This window comes from Malaclemys terrapin, chromosome 5 (genome assembly GCF_027887155.1).
Source record: "Malaclemys terrapin pileata isolate rMalTer1 chromosome 5, rMalTer1.hap1, whole genome shotgun sequence".
Taxonomy (NCBI): domain Eukaryota; kingdom Metazoa; phylum Chordata; order Testudines; family Emydidae; genus Malaclemys; species Malaclemys terrapin.
Genome location: NC_071509.1, coordinates 131,578,208 through 131,594,078, shown reverse-complemented (window position 1 = coordinate 131,594,078; position 15,871 = coordinate 131,578,208). Strand labels below are relative to the sequence as shown.

Genomic DNA, 15,871 nt, shown 5'->3' with positions numbered 1-15,871 from the left:
GAAGGCTACAGCCAACTGGCCTCTGCATTACCATTATCAGGGTTGGTAAACATCCTACTTGCACTGGAGACGGTCTTCCCGATGTCAGCCAGAGAGCGTAGGTTGGATTTCTTGGTCTGGTGCCGGTGCTTCCTGAGCAGCGTGTAGGTGACCTTGTCCTTCATGTCTAGTTTCAACAGGCCCGTCTCAATTTGATTGTCAACAACCATCTCTGTTACAAAAAGAAATAAGGGAATGGAGAGGGGAGAAAAATCACAAAGAGCAAAGTTATTTAAACAATTATTAGCCTGCTAGCTTCAGCTAAGTGCCTGGTTTCTTGAGTTCAACCTACTTGTTCCAGGGCTTTCCCCCTTCTCCCAACATTTTTTCTCTTTAATAACGTGATTTTTTTATGTTTAAAAGTAGGTTTCCCTTTTAAGAATTTCTTTTGAAACAAAACGTAAGTAGGTTTGTCTGCCAAAAGTCACCAGCCCTGTTCCAGGAGGCCCCTAAAAGAAACTCTGCTATCATACCAATATAAGACTAGATCCCACAACACTCACACTAGTAATTGCATTGACTTCAGAGGGAAGGACTGCTCTCTGTCATCCAGAAAGGGAAAGAATCTGCTACACAAAATTAAAAATGCTCATGGATACCTACTGTTATCAAGATGCTACAGCAACACCACAGGTGAAATTCTGGCTCCAACGTCTATTGACTTCAATAGGGCCAGAATTTCACTCCAGAGGTTTCCAGCTAAATGCAATTTAACAAGAACTATGGAGTAAAATTCCTGGGAATGACTGAACAATTAAACTACAGTTTACCCCTACATCCACAGTAAATTAACATCAACTACATGAGGTAGAACTCACTCTCAATTCTATGATCCCTAAAGAGATTCTCTTATAAATATGAACTTGGGAAAGTCATCCAAAGGCAAATATTCCAGGATTTATGGGGTCTCAAGTCCAAGAGTAGTTCTTTTTCTTGCTCTTTACTAAGACTCTTCCTGCAACCCCCAACCACTGCCTCACTCAAGTTATCTGCAGAAGGGAGCAGCATTGGAATTATCACCTCTGCTGACCATCAGTATGGTCAGTTCAGGCAAAAATGTATCGTTTTAACACCTGCATGTTTCTGCCTTAACTGAGTCTCCATATAACTGCTTCCAGCCCCATTCCAAACCTTTCCCCTTCTCATCAACCCTCTCATTCTGTCCCTATATCAGGGAAATCGTTATAAAAACAAAAGAGATAGACACATTTACTGAGAATCTTAATTCCCCATCCAAGTTACCGATTTTATTAATTCAGTCAATGTTTTTGTTCCTGGAGGGAAGGTCTCAGCTCTTACTTTCACTTGTGCTAATTTAAAAAACTTGTGGGAAGTTAGAAACACAATGGGCAAAAATTTACTAACTCAATTAGTTCAGGGCATCAGTTTTCATATGCCAACCTAGAATTAATTCTTTTTCAAATCACTAAGAAAAAAGCCTAAAATTTCTACTCCAATTCACCTGAGCACGTGTGTGTGTTTGTGTTTACTTGTGTGTAGATGTGTGCAGACAAAAGACATTTTGCAAAAAAGAGGCTTTGTGCATTTTTCCATTTAATTTTTACTGTTTGTATTCTATTTAAACACCTGTGGAGAAGCTCAACTTTTCTTTCCCCGTCAATTTTATCTTTTTTTCCACTTGGCAAACTAACTCCTCTTCCCCACCTTCCATGCTCCTGATACAGTACAAAGCAAAAAATCTGTGAGTTTTACTTTCTTGTTTGTCATCATCATTAATGAAGTCATCAGTGACTGAATAACTCCAGGAAAGGAGTTTGCAGTTAACTAGTTGTCCCTCTACTGCCTATCTGGCTTCTACAGCAGCAGAGCAAGAAATATGGTTATATCAGCCATAGCTATTAATTTTTTATTTAATTCATCAGTGATAAGAGCACAGATTTAAGGGGAAGAAAAGAATATTTAAGGCCACATTTTCAAAGCGGCCTCAACCAGCCCTCTAATTTTGGGTGATTAAAGTTTTGGGTCTCCAATTTTAGTGGCTGGCTTTCGGGTATTTTATCTCCAGTTTTTGCATACAAATTTCACAGTTATTATTTATGAATCAAAGACTGTGCTTGGTGCCGTATGAGATACAGACAGCTTTTGTAAATCTGGCTCTTAGACTATAAAGGAACATGCCTCACCTGATGGTGACTTTATACCAGGACGCATTTGGACCCTAGCCTACGAGACAATATTTCACTGTTTTTATGTGGAGAACTTTCAGAAATTAATCAATTATGCTATTTTTACTGATTCTAAAACCAAGTTATTGTTTATTTTAACTGTGCTTCCACCAGAGATTACTCTAACTAGCTTGTTTTCTGTTTCTCGTTTAATGAAAATTCTCATACATCAGTGAGAATATAGTATTTACAGCAGTCAGCAGAGGTCATGCAATACTATAGTTCTTTTCATACAAAAAGCATCTCGCCATAGTGCTCAAAAGACACCATCAGCTCTGTGGAGCAAATCCCCTCACTTCCCTTCAGTCCCCTCCTTTGTAGGCACAGAGCACTCACACCATGGGCCAAGTCCTACCCCCTTTTACCACCCTATTCTGAAAACTGGCCCATCATATCAATTTTGGGTCTCGCCAACTGTGTCAAAAATATGAGAAACATTCTCTATGAAGCAGTGATTGTGAAGTAGTCTTTTCCTAACAGATGTGAACTGGAAAGTTTTATGTTTCTGATGCTACACACAGCCTGTAGTATTCCCTTCACGCATACACAGAGAAGGCTGCTAATGCATAGCTGACTCGCTGTCTTAGGTCCTAGTGCACATTAACATAGCCCTGTTTGAAACGGAACTACACTGATGTGAACTAGAAACTTTTTAGTGCACGGCAGCAGGGCCTATATGGGGCAGAGGACATGTTAAAAGCACACTACATTTCACAACCCTGTAGTCGAGATTGCGGCACCATGTTGACAAGCCCTTAGCTATTTTTAGCATTCCAATCACCTGAGTATCTAAATGTGAAATACAACGATAAGCATAACAATCAATGTGGAGGAGTCCCCTCATCCCTACCTATGCTCTGGTGCTACAACTTTATTTTCCTTCCTTCTCTTCTTTCCCTTCTTTTCTCATCCTCCTCCTACCTCCTGCTTTCCTGTTATTGCTAGTAGGGTTGCTAAGGTTGGTTTTGTACTGGGGTCTCCTCTGAAAAAGGATGGGCTATCTCATTTTAACCTCTTCCAGTAAGGTGCCCCACAACCTAAGACCCAGCATCACAAAAGCTCTGCCTCTAGCTCTCAAAATGCCACTGCAGCATTTCTAACAGAGCTGGTTGAAATTTTTCAAATATTGGCATCAAAACAAAAAAGGGGGTGAGAGAAAGCTAATAAAATGTTTGTTTCCCCTTCTCCCCTCCATCCCCCAATTTTTCAATCAATTATAAAGCTGGGCACTTTTTTTTTTAACCTTTGAAATAAAATAAAAATAAAGCACAAGAAAACATTCATGACACTTCTTCCTCTTACTTCCAACCTGCACTCCTTTCTAGTTTCCATGTCCTTCATGAACAAAGCCGTCTTGGAGGATCATGGATGATGAGGTAGATGTACCTATCTCATAGAACTGGAAGGGACTTTGAAAGGTCATCGAGTCCAGTCCCTGGCCTTCACTAGCAGGACCAAGTACTGTCCCTGACAGTTTTTTGTTGTCTTTTTTTTTTGGCCCCAGATCCCCAAATGGCCCCCACAAAGACTGAACTCACAACCCTGGGTTTAGCAGGCCAATGCTCAAACCACTGATGGTTGCCAGTGTAGCCTTAGCCTGGTCCACAACTATTGAACCCATAAGGTAACACAGTACCTGAGGGGAGCACAGAGCTCTGGTCAGGTGCACTCTTGGTAACTATTCTTGTTTCAGAATCAGATTGCCATAGACTCTATCAATTTTTTTCTAACATCAAAGATGACAGTTCTGTGTATAAACAAGTGCAATTTATTGTGTTTTTTAATGGTTTATTATTTGCCAGCTGTGGCTGGACAAATAATTGTACATCATCAATGGCTCTTGTACATTGTTCTGTATGTGCACACAAGTTATTTATAAATATCAATTCTTATGTGGGGAGCACAGATAGCTTGCTCAGTGCTATCCACAACACAGAATAAAACCGTTCCTGCCCTAAGAAGCTTACAATCGATGATCATGATCCTGCAGAAATGTACACATGCTTGACTTTATGCAGTGAGTAATCCCACTGAAGTCAATAGAGAAAATAAGCATTGAGCTGTTCTAATGGTAACAGGGCAAATGCACTGAAGTCAATGGGTCTTTGCATGATTAGAGTCTAAGCTAACACTTGACATTTGAAATGCCTCCCACCCAGCACCTAGTGTCAATCAAAATACAGTTGATACCTTCTTGCATGAATAAATTAAAATTAAATTGCGGAGAGGGTCTATATGGCTTAGGGAAGTAGCATTGCCATACAGAGCCTGAAGCCAATCAGGACAGTAGCAAGTAAAAGCGGATACCAACTGATGATTATTTGGTGGCCTATAGTCTGGTAATCACAGTCCAGTTGCAAGGTGAGCTTAGAATGGGGGGTGCTCCTTAGTTTAAAGGGCATTCCTCATTTATGTCTAATGTCCCACATCAAGTCGATATAGTACTTGCTTTGGCTCCATTTTCAGCAAGAATCAAACAAACTTACATATACCCATTATTCCTGCCATTTTTCAGATGAGCCTTATCTACACAGAGGAAAAGCCTGGAATAGCTAATGCAGAAGTGGATTAACCTTAAACCACAAAAGGGCACCCCTAGTGCCGAATAAGAGTGTCGACACAGGAGTTAGTGCGGAACACCTATTGCTCTTTAAATTCATACCCTAGCTATTTTGGACCAACATCCCCTTGTAGACAAGCCCAGTTTCTTGGGGGTGGAAGGGTGCACGCTCAAAGTTTTGAGGAGAAATCTTTAAAGTTGTTTCAAGTTACAGGAAGCAGTTTGGGTTTGAAGATGACTTAGAGAAACAGTTTGTGCTTTTAACTGGGATTCCTGTAAGAACAAAGGTGTGGAAAGAAAAGTGGATTTCTGGGTGATAAGGGATCGGGCTAAGGCATTTCCCTCAGTCAAGAAGAGATAATAAGCACATGCTTTTAACTAAGAGTAAATCCAGAGTACAGGGAAGTTAAAAATTGATATTAAAGCAACCTGGTGAAGAATTTAGCCCTGGCTTGGAGCTCAGGCAGAAGAGGCGGCTGGGGAAATTTACTGATGTTGCCAGTTACATCTTTTTAGATAAAATCATGCTGCCATTTATTTTTTGTTTTATAGGAAGGAGTTGGGGAACGTGGTTTTTAGACAGATATAGGTCACTGGTTTGAGTCACAAACATATCACTCAAGGGTATTCCTCCCCCCCCCCCCCCAACAATGAGAAAAAGGAATCTTAGAGAATCCACAGAGCAGAGGAGAGCTCAGAAGTCCTCAAACAAGTACCAAAGCAAGTACTATCAGCAAATAGGTAGAACTGAACCACTAAGACTATGCTCAGTTCTGCTGTTACAAAGTGAGATCCAATCTATGAATTCGTTAATGCCACAAAGCAAAAAGCCCCTGATGAGGGTTTAACTAACACAGACTGTAACTGCTGCGCTCTTGTAGCTGGTATTAGTGACGTGCTTGAATATCACCTTGGATGTGGAAACTATTTCTCTGTTATTCTGTTGCACCACGAATTAATAACAAACAGAAAGAGAAATACCAATTCACAGGGTAATTATAAAAGGAATTCAGTTTCTCTCATTAAATGTGTCTATAGTTTTTCCCTTAAACAAGTAGATGGTAAATATTCTCGAAGATTAAATTGCAGTGTTGCCCACTAATGATATTTGCTGTTTTTCTTCAAGCCTCAACTCCTGGAGCCATGTCATTAAGTGAGAGATTTAAAAAAAAAAAAAAAAAAAAAAAAACTACTCATGGTTACAGAGAAAGTCTTGGAAATGTGAACCCAACAGGCTCAAAAAGGTGAAAGAAAATAAAAATAAAAGACGGTTACTCACTGTTGTAACTGTTGTTCTTCGAGATGTGTTGCTCATATCCATTCCATTAGGTGTGTGCGCGCCGCGTGCACGATCGTCGGAAGATTTTCTACCCTAGCAACACCGGCGGGTCGGCTGTGGAGCCCCCTAGAGTGGCGCCTTCATGGCGCTGAATATATACCCCAGCCGACCCGGCGCCCCCTCAGTTCCTTCTTGCCGGCTACTCCGACAGTGGGGACGGGGGGCGGGTTTGGAATGGATATGAGCAACACATCTCGAAGAACAACAGTTACAACGGTGAGTAACCGTCTTTTCTTCTTCGAGTTCTTGCTCATATCCATTCCATTAGGTGACTCCCAAGCCCAACTTAGGTGGTGGGGTCGGAGTGAGACATTGCTGTGTGCAAAACCGCTGACCCGAATGCAGCATCGTCTCTGGACTGCTGCACTAGTGCATAGTGAGCTGTAAACGTGTGGACTGATGACCAAACCGCCGCTCTACAAATGTCCTGTATCGGAACATGTGCCAGGAAAGCAGTCGAGGAGGCTTGGGCCCTCGTGGAGTGAGCGGTGAGGTGCGGTGCTGAGACGCCTGCCAGGTCATAGCAAGTCCGGATGCAAGACGTAATCCAGGAGGATAGGCGTTGTGAGGAGACCGGTGAGCCTTTCATTCAGTCGGCCACTGCAACGAAGAGTTGCGTCGTCTTTCTAAAGTGCTTTGTGCGGTCAATATAGAAGGCCAGGGCCCTTCGTACGTCCAGGGAATGCAAACGTTGATCCTGGCGAGTGGCATGTGGTTTGGGATAAAAGACCGGGAGAAATATGTCCTGGTTGATATGAAATGGAGAAACCACCTTAGGGAGAAAGGCAGGATGTGGACGAAGCTGCACTTTATCCTTATGGAAAACTGTATAAGGGGGCTCGGATGTAAGCGCCCTGAGTTCAGAAACGCGCCTTGCTGAGGTAATGGCTATGAGGAAGGCTGTCTTCCAGGATAGATACAAAAGTGAACAGGTGGCTAGTGGTTCAAATGGAGGACATGTCAGTCTGGAGAGAACCAGATTAAGGTCCCACGTCGGGACGGGCTGACGCTGTTGTGGGTACGTCCGGTCTAAGCCCTTGAGGAATCTAACGACCATTGGGTTAGAGAATACCGAGGACGTGAATTCCCCTGGGTGAAAGGCTGATATAGCAGCCAGGTGAACTCTAATTGAAGATATCGCCAACCCTTGCTGTTTTAGGGAGAGGAGATATTCCAATATGAGAGGAATAGGTGCCTGCAACGGGGGCGTGGCTCGTTGTTCGCACCAACATGAGAACCGTTTCCACTTGGCCAGGTACATAGTCCGTGTTGAGGGCTTCCTACTGCTCAGCAGAATCTGTTGGACAGAGTGCGAGCATTGCCGCTCTGCCTGGGAGAACCATGGAGCAGCCACGCTGTGAGGTGGAGTGATTGCAGGTCGGGGTGACGCAGCCGACTGTGGTCCTGAGAAATGAGATCCGGACATAATGGAAGCGGGATCGGTGTTTGAACCGAGAGTTCCAACAGTGTGGTGTACCAATGTTGTCTCGGCCACGCTGGAGCGATCAGAATTACCTGTGCCTGGTCTCTGCGCAATTTGAGCAGTACCTTGTGGACCAGAGGAAACGGAGGGAAGGCATAAAACAGGTGGTCTTTCCAGGGAAGGAGAAACGCATCCGAGAGGGAGCCCGGAGCTCGACCTTGTAGGGAGCAGAACACGTGGCACTTCCTGTTGTCTCGAGATGCAAACAGGTCTATCTGGGGAAACCCCCACCTCCGGAAGATGGAATGTATGATGTCCGGACGGATAGACCACTCGTGCGTCTGGAAGGACCTGCTGAGTCGGTCCGCTAGAGTGTTCTGGACTCCAGGGAGGAACGATGCCGTGAGATGGATTGAGTGGGCGATGCAGAAGTCCCACAGGCGAATGGCCTCTTGGCATAGAACTGACGAACGTGCTCCTCCTTGCTTGTTGATGTAAAACATGGCCGTGGTGTTGTCGATGAGAACTAACACACAACGGCCACGTAGTTGATTGAGAAATGCCTGGCACGCCAGGCGCACCGCCATCAGCTCCCGAACATTGATGTGCAGGGCTAACTGGGGTGCAGTCCACAGGCCCTGGGTATGGTGTTCGTTGAGATGGGCGCCCCAACCCAGAGATGAAGCATCTGTGACCAGCTGCAGAGAGGGTTGTGGGGCGTGAAATGGCATCCCTTCGCAGACCACATTGTGATCTAGCCAACAGGTGAGGGAGGTCAGGACCGAGTTCGGGACCGTGACCACCATGTTCAGGCTGTCCCGATGTGGACGGTATATTGATGACACCCAGGTCTGGAGTGGGCGAAGCCGAAGTCTGGCATGCCTGGTTACGTACGTGCAGGAAGCCATGTGACCCAGCAGGGTAAGGCACGACCTCACCGTGGTAGTTGGGAAGGCCTGTAGCCCTTGAATGAGGCTCGTGATGGTGCCAAAGTGGTTGTCTGGCAGGATGGCTTGTGCACGTCTGGAGTCTAGAACTGCGCCGATGAAATCTATTCTCTGGGTAGGTTCTAGAGTGGATTTGTCCTTGTTGAGTAGGATGCCCAACTCGTTGAATGTGTGCACTATTCTGTGGACGTGAGCTTGAACTTGCTCTTTGGTGCGACCGCGTACCAGCCAGTCGTCTAGGTACGGGAACACCTGTATCTCCTGCCGACGAAGGTACGCTGCCACGACAGCCATACATTTCGTGAACACTCTTGGGGCCGAGGATAGGCCGAAAGGAAGGACTGCAAATTGGTAGTGCACCGTGTTTACCACGAATCGCAGGAAGCGTCTGTGAGGTGGGTAAATTGAGATGTGAAAGTATGCGTCTTTCATGTCGAGGGCGGCGAACCAGTCTCCAGGATCGAGGGAAGGGATAATGGCCCCCAAAGAGATCATGCGGAACTTCAACTTTACTACGAATTTGTTGAGTCCGCGCAAGTCCAAGATGGGCCGCAGACCTCCTTTGGACTTGGGGATCAGGAAGTAACGGGAATAAAATCCCCTGCCCCTTAACTCTATCGGAACCTCCTCTATGGCCCCCATGGCCAGGAGCGTAGAAACCTCCTGTATAAGAAGTTGCTCGTGAGAAGGGTCCCTGAAGAGGGACGGGGAAGGGGGGTGGGAGGGGGGGATAGAAGAAAACTGGATAGCGTATCCCTTCTCCACCGTGCGGAGGACCCAGCGGTCCGAAGTTATAAAGGGACCAAGCACGGTGGAAGTGGGAGAGGCGATCCCGGAAGGAGGGGGCTGGATCCTGGGGGATGACTGGGGCGCCGTCCTCGACCGCACCTTCAAAAGTTCTGCCTGGGGCCTGAAGGTGGTCTAGGTGGCCCTTGGTTTTGGCCGGGTTGAGGGCCGGTCCACCTTCTTCTACCACCTCGCCCTCGCCTCCGGGTCGAGTCCTGTCTCTGACGAGGCGGGGGGGGGTAGAAGCGCTGAGGCTGTGGCCTAAATGGTCTGCGCTGAGGGCCCACAACATGCATCCCCAGGGAGCGCATGATTGTTCTCGAGTCCTTGAGGCTCTGCAGGCGAGAGTCCGTCTTGTCCGAGAACAATCCATGTCCCTCAAAGGGCAGATCCTGTAGGGTTTGCTGTAGCTCCGGAGGCAAACCCAAAACCTGAAGCCAGGAGATCCTGCGCATAGCGATACCCGAAGCCAGGGTCCTCGCAGCTGAGTCTGCTATGTCCAAGGAGGCCTGCAAGGAGGTCCGAGCCACCTTCTTGCCCTCCTCTACCATGGCTCCAAACTCTTCCCTGGACTCCTGGGGAATCAACTCCTTAAACTTCCCCATAGAGTTCCAGGAGTTAAAATTGTAGCGGCTCAGTAGCGCCTGTTGGTTCGCCGCTCTAAGTTGCAGCCCTCCGGCTGAGTAAACCTTATGGCCAAACAAATCGAGCCGCTTAGCCTCTTTTGATTTAGGCGCTGCAGCCTGCTGGCCGTGGCGCTCTCATGCGTTCACTGATTCCACCACCAGTGAACACGGTTGGGGGTGGGTATACAAGTACCCGTAGTCCTTAGACGGGACAAAGTATTTCCTTTCCACCCCTCTCGCTGTGGGTGGGATAGAGGCAGGAGTTTGCCATATCGTATCCGCATTCGTTTGAATCGTGCGGATCAGGGGTAACGCCACCCTCGATGGGGCATCCGCTCCAAGGATATTCACGATCGGGTCGTGCACCTCCACTATCTCCTCCGCCTGCAGGTCCATATTACGGGCCATCCTGCGCAGAAGATCCTGGTGAGCCCGAAGATCTATTGGAGGTGGGCCTGTGCACGATGTGCCCGCCACTGCCTCATCCGGAGAAGAAGAGGAAGATGCCTCCGGTGGAACAGGATCCAAGGGCTGGTCCTGGTCTCCCTGTTCCTGGGCTGGAGCATCACCTGTGCCTGGGTCCAGGGCGTCAGGTGGTGCGGACCCAGAAGCCTCCATGCCCCCTGGCGGAGGCCGAGAAATGGTGGACTCCGGGGCCCCTCTGATGGAGTGACCGGAGCGAGAGGTCGAAGCAATTGGAGCCCCTTGCGCCTGATGGTACGCCCACGGGGTCCAAAACGACCAGTGAGATGGGCCATGAGAATGGTCCCCTGTCGTGTCCTGCCAATGTCCCAAGTCCTGTTCCTCGGCTTGCCCCTGAGGGGGGTATGCCGATCTCGAGAGGTCCTCCGAGGAGTGGGACACCGATCTCGATGGCCACGGCGGTGCCGAGAGCGTCGAGACGATTCCCATTGGCTGCGGTGCCGCACGGTGCCGGTCCGGAGATGATCTATCTCTACGCGGTGCCGGCGATCGGTGCCGGGACCGCGACCGGTGCCGATGACCTCGTCGGTGCCGGGAGTCGGATCTGGACCTCGACGAGGACCTGGAGTATGCCCGGTGCCGGGAGCGGCCTCTCGATGTCGAGCGTCGACCGTAGCGGTGCCGAGAACTACGTCTCGACGTTGATCGGTGCCGACGATCATAGCGGTGCCGAGACGTAGAGCGGTGCCGCGAAGATGATCTTGGCCGCGAGTACGACCGGTGCCGAGGCGATATTCGGTGCCGGGACTGCGAGCGGCGTGGGGACCTGCTTCGGGACCTGGATCGGTGCCGAGGTTCCAGCCCTTGTGATGGAGGGCGCATCAAGGCAGGTTTCCCCCTCGACTGGACCGGGCGAGTCAACGGTGCAGTCGGTGCCGGTGGTTGAGGCGGTGCCGGCTCCGTGAGAGCTATTAAGTCTCTCGCCGCCGCGAAGGTCTCTGGAGTCGACGGGAGGCACTGTATCACCGCCGGTCTCGGTGGAGACGCTATCTGCACCGGACTCAACGGCCTCGGCGCCGGAGTCGACGGTGCTGGAGGCACCTGTTTCCGGTGCTCCACCGGCGGACGCGGCTCTACCCCCGGCACTGGGGGAGCCGGCGTCTTCGGCACGGATGTCCCCGTCTTATGGGCTTTTTTATGCCCCGGGGATAATGACCGGCGCCGAGGCACTGCTTGCGGTGCCGACGAGGTCCGGTGCCGGGGAGGCTTGTCTGACGCCACTCGCGTGGTCGTCATAGCCGGTGCCGCCGGGGCACTGCGCACCGAGGTGCTAGGTGCCGGGGCCTGACTTGTAGATGGAGCGTCCGGACTAAGTGCCGCCTCCATCAGGAGTTGCCGGAGCCGAAAGTCCCGCTCCTTCTTGGTCCTTGGTCTGAAGGCCTTACAGATCTTGCACTTATCTGTTTGATGGGACTCTCCCAGGCACTTCAGACAGGAGTCGTGCGGGTCGCTCGTGGGCATAGGCTTAGCGCAGGAGGCGCACTGCTTGAAGCCGGGAGCGTTGGGCATGAGCCCGGCCCCGCGGCCGGGGGAGAAAGGGGGAGACGACCCCCTTAATCCCCTGAACTACTTAGAACAACTAGAACAACTTTTAAACTATTTAACTATTTAACTATAAACACTAGAACTATAACTATAACTATAACTGTGATACAACAAATTAAGCTAGGGAGAGTGGAGAACAGCTAAGCAGCGCTCCACAGTTCCAACGACCGTCAGGGGCGGTAAGAAGGAACTGAGGGGGCGCCGGGTCGGCTGGGGTATATATTCAGCGCCATGAAGGCGCCACTCTAGGGGGCTCCACAGCCGACCCGCCGGTGTTGCTAGGGTAGAAAATCTTCCGACGATCGTGCACGCGGCGCGCACACACCTAATGGAATGGATATGAGCAAGCACTCGAAGAAGAACCTAAGATTTCTTATTTTTTAAAATCTCATTTTTAAAATCAATCCCATGATATTCTGAGGACAAACTCGTGCTTAGCCCTGGAACAACTCTACCCTGAAGTCGCTATAGTAGTTTTAGAGGCAAGTAGAGTGAGTCCCTCAAAGAGGAACTGTAGAATGTAGTGCTCAGCATTAGCCTAATTCTGTCGTCAATGGTACTATTACCAGTGAGTTCATTGGGAGCAGAGATAGACCAACACTGAGCGCTTTTGCAAAGCCCAACATGTAAAGTCTGACAGCAGTGGAGTGTGCATCCCCCTTCATGCACAGAACAGTGACAACACAGGTAGCAGTGATGCAAGCTACCCCACATTGCTCTAAGGTGCCTGAACCCTGACTGGGAGCAAGAGAATAAGTCACTCTCCATTCTCATCCACTGCTCCACTTCTCAGGTGAGATGGCCAACAGACATGCTCGTTCATGGCAAATGTAACGGTGGTTCCTATGACATGGACGTCTATTCACTCAGAGCTGGACTGAAAGCACCAATCGTTTTGCATAGGCTACTGAAGAGCCATTGAATGGCAATAGCTTTCAATCACAACCAAGCAGGGCTGTATGCTACAGGTGAAGGACTTTGTATCTTCCAAGCCACCCAGCCCAAGTTACTGCTGTCATTCCAGAAAGCCTGGCACATGGGTTGGATGGAAGCCAACATGCTCATTCCTTCACTCTCACTGACAGCCATTATTCAGGCTCTGAGGAAGAGAGCATTGGGGGTGATGGAGGGGGGAGGATTATTGAAAGAGCCTCCATGGAAGTTTACTTACCCACTACCTGAGGGAGAGAAGTGGCCTCTAAATCCAGCAGGATGGATCCTTTCTCTATACACGTCCTCAGTTCGAACAAGCTGTGCAGGGACAACGTCGCGACATGAGGCTTGCTCCATCTCTCTCCGCCCTGTTCCACTTTCTCTTCAAACTTTATCCACCTATGGAAGGGCAGAGCAGCAAGAAGAAGTTAAAAATGCTGCCTCTGGCATTTCTGAAAGAGGCAAAACCAGCCAGATTGTCACAGGGTGTTGCCAGGTTTAAATGTACATGAGGTCATGGACACGTCACTCTAAATTAAGACAAAGGAAATGAAACACGACAACTATACCAATGCCACCCACTATTTGAACAGGTCAAAGGTTTGCAAGTTAGCCACCTAATCCATAGTGGGCCACCTAGATTAAAGTGACTTGATTTTCAGAGGTGCTGAGTCTCCAAAGTCCCCAAAGGACAATGGATTATCAAAACCTCTGGAAATAAGATCACTTTCATTTAGGTGCACCTAAAACACCTAAGTTTGAAAATTTTGGCCACGATTTTTAAAAGGTAAACTGTGACAAGCAGAAAAGTAGAACAACTGAAATATATCAGAGAGAAATTACAAAATGGATCTTAGTTCACGGATTTTTATTTTTCTTACACTTGGTCACACTTTGAACACAAGAGGGGAATAGCCAATAAAACAAATAAATAATAAATAAATAAATACCGCCCAGCTCTTATATAGTGCTTTTTATCCATAGACATCAAAATACTTTACAAATGAGGAAACTGAGGCACAAAGAGGTGAAGTGATGTGTCCAAGGTTACACAGCAGCTCTGTTGGCAGAATTGGGATTAACACCCAGGTCTCTTAATTCCCAGTTTGGAGTCTGTCCATTGGGTCAAGAAACACAGAACCTCCACTTTACATGCTCTCTGGCACATTATTGCTCACTATATAGTATGTGAAAGACAACCATGTACAGGCAATTTTAAACTTATAACTAAAGAAAAGAGTTCTTTGTCAAAAAACTCAATAGCTTGCCTGAAACATCCAAAATCAAAATGGGGAGTGGGGGGGAAAAAATCAGCTTTCATGAAGCCTTTCTTAATTGAAAAAAAAAAAGTTATTAGTTTTCTACATTCTGTATCTAGTTGTTTAATGATTCAATGACATTTTCCTGGAAAAAAAAAAAAAACCTGCAAGCTCATCTCTCTAGTAGAAGATTAGAGCAAAGGTTAAATACCATTGCATGTAAAACATTATTTACACAGCTAAAACCATGCCATCAGGTTAAAACATTAAAGTATCAGGTCTAAACCTTCAAAAGCAAAGAAACTAAATATCTTCAATTATCGCTATTGTGCCTAAGTATAGCAGATCATACAGGAGTGTGACCTGCAGGCCAATACTTAATGCAGCCAACAGCCAGGTGGGTTCTTTCCTTCTCATACAACACAGGTAACAAAAGTTTTGCAAGTCAAATTCTGCCCTCAACAACCCCTGCCTAACCGCTGATGCGGTCAATTGGTTTGCACAGGTGTGACTGATTGGAACTTAGTAAACAATTCCAAGGAGGCATAAGAAGGAAACAAATTCAGCTTTCTTCCTTAGTCATGTTAACTACTACAGTGCTAGCAAAAGAAAGGGAAACCCATAAAAACTAAATTTCTTTTTCTACAGAAAGCAGATGTGACTGATACACACAGGGAACCATGAGTAAGGAGGACATCTTTTTACATAAATTGATTTTCAGAGTAGAAACATGCTTAATTTAAGCCATTCCTGGATATTATTTTAACAGATTTTGAAACTTTTAAAAAACTACTTTTTACCCAAACAAAATGTTGTGACTTTGGTCTGAAAGTACTCAAGGAGGACTGTTCAGTTTACAGAGGCTGGGATTTCCCGGTTTACTGAATTTTACCCTGCATGAACATAAAGTCTGCAAATTAAAACTGACATTTTTGTTGAAGGTGTGTAATTTACAATAAAGCACTTTCCCATGTTTGATTTGGATTTGGTTTTTATTTGTTTTTCTCCATATAATCTGCAATATTTAGCTTTGATAAAGTAAGCTTTAACTTATTTTTATAAGTGTTTGAACTGTTAACTGCTATATTTAGTGCACTCCTAAAGCTCTACTGAATAGATTTTCCTGCAAATTCTGTTTCACAAACCAAACATTCTCCTAGGTGGAGACTTCCTGCAGTTCAAGCCAAGTCACATAGAAATCAATGGGAGCTTGAGCCTATCTGCATCTGTAGGCACCTAAATACCTATAAAAACCTGGTTCCCAGTCACTTCATTCTTAAATTCCCTTTGAATTCTTGAATGTCTACCACCTAATCTGGAAATTTATTTAGTTTAGCAATCTGTTCCAATTCCTCTTCTTTTGACACTTCAATCTCTGACTATGCCTTTTCTTTGATACCTGAAAACAGAGTAGGTTCAAGATAGGATGTTGTGTGTGATACCTGAGTGGTGAAGACTCATGCAAAGAAATCATTTAACTTCTCTGCATATCGTTATTATTTCCTTTACTGCCTGGTAGTCCAGCAGACCAACCAAATCTCTCAGGCTTCTGATACATTTAAAGAATTTCTTGTTCGTTATATTTTTTCCACATTCCTTTATACCATAGAGCTCTTAATTTCCACCTGTTCACCTGGCTTTGTTTGCTGATGATATGGAAGGATGAACAGAGATTAGCAGAAAAATTAAAACCTCAGCTAATCCAAATTTTAGTCAAATTTAGCTCTGATTCAGGGGCTGGGGTG

At 46.8% G+C, this 15,871-nt stretch overlaps 1 protein-coding gene across 6 annotated transcripts in view; it reads right to left on the bottom strand.

The window, feature by feature from the left end:
• The window catches only part of SLC4A4 (solute carrier family 4 member 4), a 251,234-nt gene that overhangs the window by 125,532 nt on the left and 109,831 nt on the right, over positions 1-15,871 (bottom strand). For 4 of the 6 annotated variants that reach the window (XM_054029025.1, XM_054029029.1, XM_054029024.1 and 1 more), the window contains exons 5-6: positions 13,106-13,266; positions 32-211 (exon numbers count right to left, since the gene is read on the bottom strand). In XM_054029025.1, coding sequence (XP_053885000.1) covers positions 32-211; positions 13,106-13,266 — 341 coding nt within the window. The remainder of the gene's footprint in view (positions 1-31; positions 212-13,105; positions 13,267-15,871) is intronic. The other 2 variants (XM_054029026.1, XM_054029028.1) reach the window with 1 other exon arrangement.